This window comes from Pithys albifrons, chromosome 1 (assembly GCF_047495875.1).
Source record: "Pithys albifrons albifrons isolate INPA30051 chromosome 1, PitAlb_v1, whole genome shotgun sequence".
Taxonomy (NCBI): domain Eukaryota; kingdom Metazoa; phylum Chordata; class Aves; order Passeriformes; family Thamnophilidae; genus Pithys; species Pithys albifrons.
The window spans coordinates 73,357,117-73,367,142 of NC_092458.1; the positions used below are offsets into that span (position 1 = coordinate 73,357,117).

General features: G+C 35.2%; 1 protein-coding gene across 1 annotated transcript; it reads left to right on the forward strand.

The window, feature by feature from the left end:
* Positions 1-994: 994 nt before the first annotated feature.
* On the forward strand, positions 995-7,781 carry LOC139679552 (interstitial collagenase-like). Its single transcript, XM_071571403.1, has 10 exons — positions 995-1,068; positions 2,070-2,314; positions 2,614-2,762; positions 2,853-2,978; positions 3,745-3,906; positions 4,254-4,371; positions 5,012-5,145; positions 6,172-6,331; positions 7,158-7,258; positions 7,477-7,781. Exons 2-10 carry the CDS (start codon positions 2,163-2,165, stop codon positions 7,575-7,577), a joined length of 1,203 nt encoding a protein of 400 aa, XP_071427504.1. The 5' UTR covers positions 995-1,068; positions 2,070-2,162; the 3' UTR covers positions 7,578-7,781.
* Positions 7,782-10,026: the final 2,245 nt, after the last annotated feature.

The window sequence follows — 10,026 nt, forward strand, 5'->3', positions numbered from 1 at the left end:
ACTCTAGAGTTTTGGAGACTAGACACTGCTTTTCTTTCATTAAAACTTTCTTATATTTATCAGCTTTTATCATGGTTCCCCTCTGTCCTCCTTCCATGAAACAGTGAACACAGAGTCACACAATGGTTACTTTAACCTTCCTTTTCCATACTGATGAAAATTCCTATTGCTTTTCATAGAGTCTCCTTCCCAGAGCTCATCTCTCTCTGCCTGAATCCAAACATGCTATTGTAGCTGTGACCGTATCTGTGCTGGCAAGAGTATAAATATTACTTACCTTACATATAGGAACCCAGATTATGCATTCCAGTAGCATGACTGATTTTTGTTAATATCAGGGAAAAAGTGTTGAATCATTTTAGCACTCAGTTCTGCTAACACCATAAGATTGTTTCAGATAAAACTTTTAGATAACTGATGACAGTCCTCCTGAAGGTATGTTGCTGATTCTTCCTACATAAGATCAGTTTTTTGTACTGTCTTTTATATTGTATTATTACATTTTGCAACATAATATTCTATAGTCTGTTAAATAGTAAATAATATGTATCATATGTAGCATAATTTGATTCATTATCATTCTATGTTGCTGTTACATGTTTTTTTTCATATTATTTCTACAGTTTCTCAAGACTTTGTGCCAGAAGTAGTCTAAATTTGTGATACAAAAAACCCTATGAAATGTAGCTTCACAGTTTATCAGGAAAACATTTCCTTATTTTTAAACACACTATGAAATTCCCCAAAACAGAAGACTTGGGCAAAATAAGGACAGTAACATTAGTTAAACACATTGCGTCACTGCCTGGTGATGAAACTGTTATGCATCAGTTTTACTAATCAAGAGGATATTATACAGCATGAGTCAGGCTGTCACTGATTTACTATTAGCTATATAAACAGAGCTGAGAAGTGTGTTCAATAGCTCAGGAGTGAAACTGAGGCAGAGAACCTTAGGTGAATATGAAGGTTCTTTCACTTCTCCTGTCACTATATGCAGCTCTCTCCTCTGCTTTTCCTGTGACTCCAGAAGCAGAAGATGAAGGAAAAACTCTGCAGCTTGTAGAGGTAAATATTTTTTTCAATGTATTTCTAAGGGAAATATAAAGTAGTTTTGAGAGATAACTATAACTGCAATTCACAGAATATTGCTTGAAATTAAAAATGTACCATTTTGCAGAGGTTTCAAGTGAAAGCTTTTCTAATCCATCCAAAAAATGTGTGAAAATTATGTGGAAATTATTCACCCAACATTCAACTGAATATTGCATACTTCACTTTTGGCGTTGTCAGTAAAATAATAAAACACTTGTGAGGCATTAGTCCTAGCAACAAGGCTCTGTGGCTCTGCAGAAATAGTCAAACTCTGCAACAATTTACATTTCAGAATGTGCTTTGGAACTTAAGATATGACTGGTCTTAGTAACATAAAGAGCGAAACTTGCTTGAAGCAGGCATGTGCTTCAATGTTGGGCTGAATAGATCTTTTAATGAAATATTTTGGGAAAGGGGATATCTATGAGAAATACAGCACTCATATAGACACAAAACTATTCATTGTAGACAAAATTGTTGAAATTTAGTAGGAAGATCTGAGTTTCTAATATCATATTTTGTGTTTAAAATTTGCCAAATCTGACTGTCTAGTAACAGTCATCTGTTTCAGTGGGAGTCCTGGTTATTTGGAGTCTCCCTGCCAGTCTTGATTTCCTTAAATGAGATCAGATACAAACTTTGCCCTAAGTTTTGCTGTTAGAGTAATGGGGCACCATAAATAATGTGGAACATTTATTAGTGGTAAATATTATGTTTTCAAGGCATTTCTTCATATATTCCATTAGTGAAACAGGAAATTCAGAAACATATAGTGAAACTGTAAGTTACGCCTGACTCCTCACACCAATTTCTGGACAAAACAGACTGTTACTCCTGGTAAACACAGGAGTTGTAGATATGGAAGTAGTTCAAGATTACTTAGAAAATTTAAAAGTATGACCAAAGACATCCTTAAAGTATGACCAAAGACTGATATGTCATAGTGCTCCTCTTTGTTTTAAACTCTGATTTAGACTTATCTACAGAATTTCTACAACCTTCCAAGGGATCGCAATCCTCATTTAAGGAGCCATGGTGAAAATCCCCTTTCTATAAAGCTCAAGGAAATGCAGTCATTCTTTGGACTACAAGTGACTGGAAAACCTGATCATGACACTTTGGAGATGATGAAAGAACCCAGATGTGGTGTACCTGATGTTGGGCAATATGTGTTCACAGCAGGGAATCCCAAATGGAAAAGAAATAATCTGACATACAGGTAATCTTTCCTAATCTGACTCAAAAAGATATAAGCCTAGTGTCACAACTTTGGAGGAATCTGAGTTATATTATGCCATGTATGGACATATAGAGTGATTAAGTGATTTCTGGAAGAAGACAGACACTCTAGAAGGCAATATCTAAAACAAAGTCATTCTTGTCATTCACAAAAGACACATCCATGACATTTTACTTTTTCACAAGTTATTATTTTCCACCTCAAATTCTGAAATTCAGGTAAAATGCTGAAATTTCTGCTAAGTTCTTAACACATTATGTATTGGTTTTGCTTTGAAGGATTTTGAATTACACCCCAAAGATGAGACAAGCTGATGTAGATGAAGCAATCCGAAAAGCTCTCAGTGTCTGGAGCAATGTGACACCGCTGACATTCCAGAGGGTCGAGGACAAGGAAGCAGATATAATGATCTCTTTTGCTTATAGAGGTAACAGTGACAACTTAGCATAATAAATAGCCATCTGCAGTCATAGAAGTAATTTAGGATTTTAACTGATTTTTTACCTCTTCATTTTAGATCACCGTGACAATTCTCCTTTTGATGGTCCCAATGGTCAGCTGGCTCATGCATTCCAGCCTGGTGAAGGCATTGGTGGAGATGTGCATATTGATGAAGAGGAAGCCTGGACAAAAGACGGAAGAGGTAAGGATTTTGTACCCAGATCCATTTACATAGTTTTACCCTGTACAGTCTTAGCTCGCGTGTTGCTTATTAGTGCATGAGCCTGACTACAAGCAGAGAAGCGAGAAAAAGGGACAGAACTCATCCTTTACAATTGCTTTGCTCCTTTTCTTATTTTTTAGCAATTAACTTGCAGAAAATGGATTATTAGGTCATAATGATTTCTAATGGCATATAAACATTTAGGTTATAATGGTTTATAACAATTTTACAGTCAGCACTTTAAAATACTTTTTTGTTCAGATGAAGCTAGAACTTGGATACAAGAAGATCTGATGAGAGACTTCTCTAGGCAAATCCTTTCTTTTCCTTAACCTAGCACTTCAAAGCTAGGTGCTAACTAGGGTGTTCCAAGTATCACCAAAACTGTAATCTCGGTGTCTGTTTTGAAGTCGTTTTTCTATTGGGTCACTGCCAAAAATTGCTCATTATTGGCATGATCCTTGATCTGAGCAGTTCATGTGACAACAGCAGAAACAGTTTGTGTTTAAGACAAAAGGACACCGGAGAAAGGACAATGAGGCTGCAATAAAGGCCAGGCATTCTTTAGGTACTCATATAGCTTTTCTGCTATGATGTTTTTAGGTTATAATGTTGATAGAATTACTTACAATCTCTCTTGTACTTCTAGGGTATTTTAGGAGGAAGCATAAGTGTTTCCCAATTAGTCAACTGTGCTGAATACAGACACAGATTTTACCTTGTTTGCATGATTTTTATCCTACAGGCTACAATTTGTTCATTGTTGTTGCCCATGAGCTTGGCCATTCACTGGGTCTGTCTCATTCAAGTGATCCTGGAGCTCTAATGTATCCAACTTACTCCTACACGGACCCCAATGAGTTCCTTCTTCCCCAGGATGACATTGATGGCATTCAAGCCATCTATGGTAAGAAAAAAAAATTATTTAACCTTTGTACTTGGGAGGCTGGCAAATTATAAAAAGAATGTATCTAAAATATGTATATTCCACCAAAATGAGAAGTTTAGCAGTTGCTGAAAAATGGGTAACAAAATTCTTGGATGCTAACTTCAGCTGAAGTCCACTTCCACAAAAAACTTTTTGGAACAGACAAACACAACCAGTTTTATCAGCATTAAAACTCTGTATTTCACTTTTACTTCAAAACTGTATCCCTTTCCCATTCTCTGTGAAAAGAGTTTTTTGTGTCCTCACAATTTCTGAACACTGTCTTTATATTTGTCCACACTAAATGATAAATATTCATCCTATAGGAAAGTCTAATGCTGCTGTGCAGCCAACAGGACCAGTAACTCCAGAAGCTTGTGATCCAAACTTGACATTTGATTCTATTACTACCCTACGTGGAGAAATATTCTTCTTCAAGGGCAGGTAACAACAATAAGCATGTATATTATCTCTTTAAAAGATTCAGTAGTTTAAAAAAATCCATGAGGAAAAACTATCCTTTTGGAATCTAACTCAAAGAGAAGCACTAGAAAACTGTCATGTATTTACAGGAGCAAGAGAGTCCTCAAATCATTAATCATAAGAGCCCTAATTGTCAAGAGCAGAAAAGGTGACAAGGGCTCATAGGCTGTTTTCCAACAATTATACTACTGTGGCCACTACTGTGACAGACTTGTGTCTGAACGTGACTCAACTAATAGCAAAGCAAGAGCATTCATATGTCCCTTAGCAATGTGTCCATGTCTCCCACATTCATCCTTAGTACAAGGGCAGAGGCAGAACTGGAAGCTCTGCCAGGCAGAAAGATGTCTATTGACCGATTACTGAAGCCAATTCTTAGCCTGCTTGTCTTACAGAGAAATAGAAGGGTTTCTATGCAATTTGCCTGATTTTTAGCATGTAAGTGAGGGGCTAAAGTTAAGAATTTCATTGCTCTAAATTTCCTGTATATTCAGTGGAGGGGGAATATTCACACCAAGTACTCATTTCCCTTCTATTATACTCCAGGAACTATAATAATTATTTTGCTTTTATTTTATCACATAAATTTGGTTTGAAACAGATATATGCTGCGCAAACATCCTGCAAGGACAGAGGCAGAGCTCAATTTCATCTCACTATTCTGGCCAAAACTACCATCAGGAATTCAAGCTGCATACGAAAATGTTGACAGAGATGAACTTTTACTTTTTAAAGGTAATGGAATCTGGAATTCTTTACTTTTTCTGACTGGTTGCTCTCTGCTCCTTTGCAAACTACACAGTTACAGAAGTCAAAGTGTTTTTTAAGGAAGTGAAACAGAGTATCTTACAATTCTGCAACTAAATAAACCAGAGGATCATACAGCTGCAAGGGATCTCCAGAGGTCATAAACTGGAAAACTGGCCCCTCTGTTATAGTTAGTGTTCTGAAACAGACATGACAATAGTTACCCTTCCTCAGGTCTATATCTCTTCATGTAACAGCACTTCACTTTGTGCAGAAGGATTTTTGCTGAATTCAATTGACAAATAAAGGCACTTTGAGACTATTGTTACCAATATACTTATTAGCAGTTTGTGATATTTTGGGAGAAGACCTGCAAAAAAGTCTGTGGAAAAGCATACTGAGAGGAAAATTATTGACTAAACTAACAATCAATTATTTTCTTTAAAGGTCTCAAATACCCTTTAAATAACTCAAATAGCTTTATTATATACATATTACAGTACATGGTATATTAGCTTATATAAATATGTCCATTGCATCTAAAATTACCAAAGCATTTTGATTGGACATATGTTGTTCTTAATAGCTTAATTTGATGCACACTGACTAGTTTTCAAAATATTATATGGCTCTATAATCAAATAACACATTACAGGAATTTAATAAATTCTATATTCCAATCCAATGTCAGTAGATTAACTTGCCAACCACTAGCCCTTTCCAAGTTGTTATCCAGACAATTTTTATCCAGATAAATACATTATATTTACTAAAAAAATAAGTCTGTGAAAAGTTCTCCTTATACACCTTATGATCCAATAATTTACTCATAAAAACAAAAGGCTTTCCCACCGTCCTCACAATGTAGTCCTACTGTAAGAATTAGAAACATTTTTTAATGTAGTAAACTGAAAGGAGTAATACTGTACACATATTGTTCCCTACACATCCAAGACACATGAAAATGTTGCTTACAAATAACAAAACAAAATGAAATTTGCTTATATTTTTCAGAGGATAAATACTGGGTTGTCAGGGGATATGACGTCACACCTGGTTATCCCAAACCAATCTATCACTTGGGGTTCCCAAAGACTGTTAAAAGGGTTAATGCAGCTTACAGTGATGAAACCACAGGAAAAACATACTTCTTTGTAGCTGACAGATACTGGAGGTAAGATTTGATGTTCATTTAGGAGAAGGCCTATTTTCATTTGATTGATGTATTACTAAACAATTTAAATGTAATACCATATAGCTTAAAAAAAATTAAGCATTTGCTAGAAAATGCCAACTTTTCTATAAAGATTTTTTTTCCCCAAACATTAGATAGCTGCATCAGGAATGTAATAACTTGAAACTGAATGAAACAATTGCCTAATTTAAGAGTGGTTTTCTAGTAAATTATTCACTTTTTCTCTGTGACTGTATTGATTTTATCTGAAAATGGGATAGTGTAGCCTTTTAACTCACATTTTAAACAAAATGAACTGCTAATATAGAGTGTTGTAATTAAATTTTTCTATGAAGAAATTATAAATATTCTCCAAATGTATAGTTGGTTGTGTTTCTAACTCAAGCTCATAACAACTTTCAGAGAGCAATGTTTCCGGACTGTGCTACTGTCTTCTCCAGAGTTTTCTGTTTTGCTTTTATATTGAGCTGGATATTCAGTACCTAGAAATAAAAACTCTTTTATATGCAAGTGATGGCTAAGGAAGGCTCGGATGGTTTATAAATACATTAATAGATTCTGGGATTGTGTTCCCAGGGTCCCTGAGAAGTTCATTACAAACTTTAACATAGGCAGGCTTTTCAAATCTCAGGACACTCATAATGTGATAAATCTTAACATAATAGGAAGAATCAGAAAGCTACTTTAGTTAATCCTTATGAGGCTTCTCAGTAACAGTAGAGTTGCATATGTGTACAAATTTGCTTTTCACTTTCAAAATATTGTCTGTTTCCCCACAAGTTGTAATGATTTTTCTTGTTCTAAGATATGATGAAAAGAAAAAATCCATGGATCATGGTTATCCCAGGAAAATAGTCTCCGACTTTGGAAAAATTGGCAGAATTGATGCTGCTTTCTGGAAAGATGGTGAGTAAAACATACCTTTACTCTGTGTTTACTTGAATATTTGGAATTCTGCAGGTAGAATAATTTTCAGAAGTTTTCAAAAACCTGTTAGTAACTTTAATGAGAAAGAAATGAAAAATATCAAATATAGAGGGACTGTTTATAATGGGGAATTGTTTTTCCAAAATACTGAAAAAAAATCACCTCTGTAATATAATTGGGTTAAATTTTATTTCTAGGCTATGTCTACTTCTTCCATGGAACCACTCAGTTCCAGTTTGATCCTCGTGCCAAAAGAATTGTTGGACAAATGAAGAGCATCAGCTGGTTTAATTGTTAATGACAATGTTTTTCCTTATGCACATTGTATGTTTTTATGTTCTGGATTTTTCAGCATTACCTGACTACTAAGTCAGAATGGATTTGTGTCCCAATTCTGTAGGAGTACAGGCTTAACAAATATTTATTTTAAACCAAATACACTTATATAATTTATGGCAATTTCACTTGTTACCGTTAAGTTTCCTAATAAATTATGTTTCTCATATAATTATGTCCTTGATGTCTTATTTGCACTAAAGCTCTAGCTTCCTAACACCAAAAAAATCTATTCTGGCAGGAAATGTCAGTCCTTTTTCCCAAAGACAGAGAAAGGAGCAGACAGCTGTCTCTCAACTCTGTCACCATACACATGCCCTGTTGAAAATCTGATGAGTAATTAAGCCAGTTGGAGGTCATTATCATCAGTGTACAAACCTACTTCCACCTTCTGTTTCTCTTTCCTTGACTTCCACTCTTAGCCTACTGGCTGGAGTGTATGTCTTTGCAACTGTCGGTGGAGGGGTGGGATGTGTGTGAGGGTGTGTGCTCTCATGTTTTTGGGTTTAGAAACAGATTTCAGGCCTGGAAATGTAGATTATAAAGGACTGCTGAGATCACTGAAACAAGTCTCCTTCTTGCTACCACAGGTAGCTACTTCACATAAACCTCTTTAATCAAGGCTTTTACAAGTGCTTTCTACTCCAGCAGTCAATAAATCCCTCCTAATTTTCATGGGTCAAAGAATCAAGTAGTTTGTTTAAAAAATGAAAATTCTTGGCAAAAATACTTCTGATACAAGAATTCATGGAAAAGACAGCTTGACTTCCAGCTTAACCATATTTTTTGCAAATACCCTCAGTTAAAATGGGCTTGAAGGTTATCCACTTTCTCTTTAGTCTTTGTAGCTCAGCCATATGACCATAACAAAATGCATTATCTTGTACAACATCTGCATTATTCTACATACTTCAGAGGAATATTTGAGGTTACTGTAATATAAGTAATTATATTTTGAGAAAGGAGTGTGTAACCTCATAAAAATACGTTTGATTTTTTTATTACTTACTTGTCTGTATTAGAAGCCTATTAAGTTATATCCTTCATAAATAAAGAACAGACTCAGTAGTTCTTATGTTTATTAAATTCAGGAGTGAAGGTTAATCCAAACACTATTCAAAGATAATAAATTGTATCATTGAAAATTAACTTGGCTATATAGTTTATAAAATCTAAGAAAATATTATAAAATAATAAAAACAAAAATAAATTACAGCAAATAAAAGGTTTTAATTAAAAAGATCATTTATGTGAATCCTGTTCTGATAGGGTATTATAGATACCAATTATTTAATTTGAAACCTTAGTAGCAATGCTATTTAATCATATTTTCTTGTGTAAACTAATGCTACTGAACTATCAACAACAATTAAACTAAATTTTTTTAAAGAATTTTATAAATCTAAATAGATTTTTCGGGCTTTTTTAGCATAGATGGTTTACAAATATAACACAAGATTTACAAGAAAAGATAATATTTCTTGATAGAACAACTACATATTAAAACTGGTAGGACAGGTCCCCTTCAGATACAATGTAGAAGCAGAAGGTCTCAGGTCAATAACAAAATTGCTCCTCAAATTTAGAGCAGAACACTAATCCCTCTCTAGAAGAAAAAGTAGTGGGTACTCATGGGGCAGAGAAATGCTAAATGGGAGATAAAGGGTCAGGAGGTGGTTATGTCCTAGAGGAAAAAAAGATGAAGGGTGATTTACAAACCATGGAAGATAAAGAAGTTAAAAAGAGGATGAAGTTTCTAATGGCATATTTTTAGTTCATGCCTTTTGGTATTCTGCAAAGTTCTTATTTTTAGTTGCCAGACATATTTTTGAAATTTGCTTTGCAGATTTCCCAATTGTTGGAAGACCAAGAGCTCAAAATGAAGTGATTTCTTTGTGAGAAATCCTTCCTGTGCTTATGTGAGAGAATGTTTCCTCTGCCTGCGTGAGTGTGGCGATTGCTCCATCACAGCCACACCATTTGGAGGAGGGTCCCTCTGGTACCAGTGTCTCTTTGTCTGCCTTCAGGCACATGCTTTCAGTAATTTGGAATCTGGGTGTTGCTTCCATCTCAGTCCACACAATCATCTGTCATTTTCTTACTCCTTTTTAATACGAAGTTTACAGTCCTATTTGCTAATTACTGTACTATGTTAAATTATTGTACTGCTCCCTAGTGTCTTGCTACAGGTTTGGTGTGTAATCATAGACCCTATCATTACTAGCTGAGACATATTTGTCTAGGGATGGATTTGATTCCCTAAATGTGCTTAGTGTATTTGAGGTGTTGTATGGCATCCAAGTAACCCATGCATGAAGTAGGACTTCTGGGTGACCATCACTTCCCAGAGTCCCACAGAGCCTATGTTGTCTCTAGGCGCTTTTGCTCAGGTGGTTGAATCCTGCCCTCAC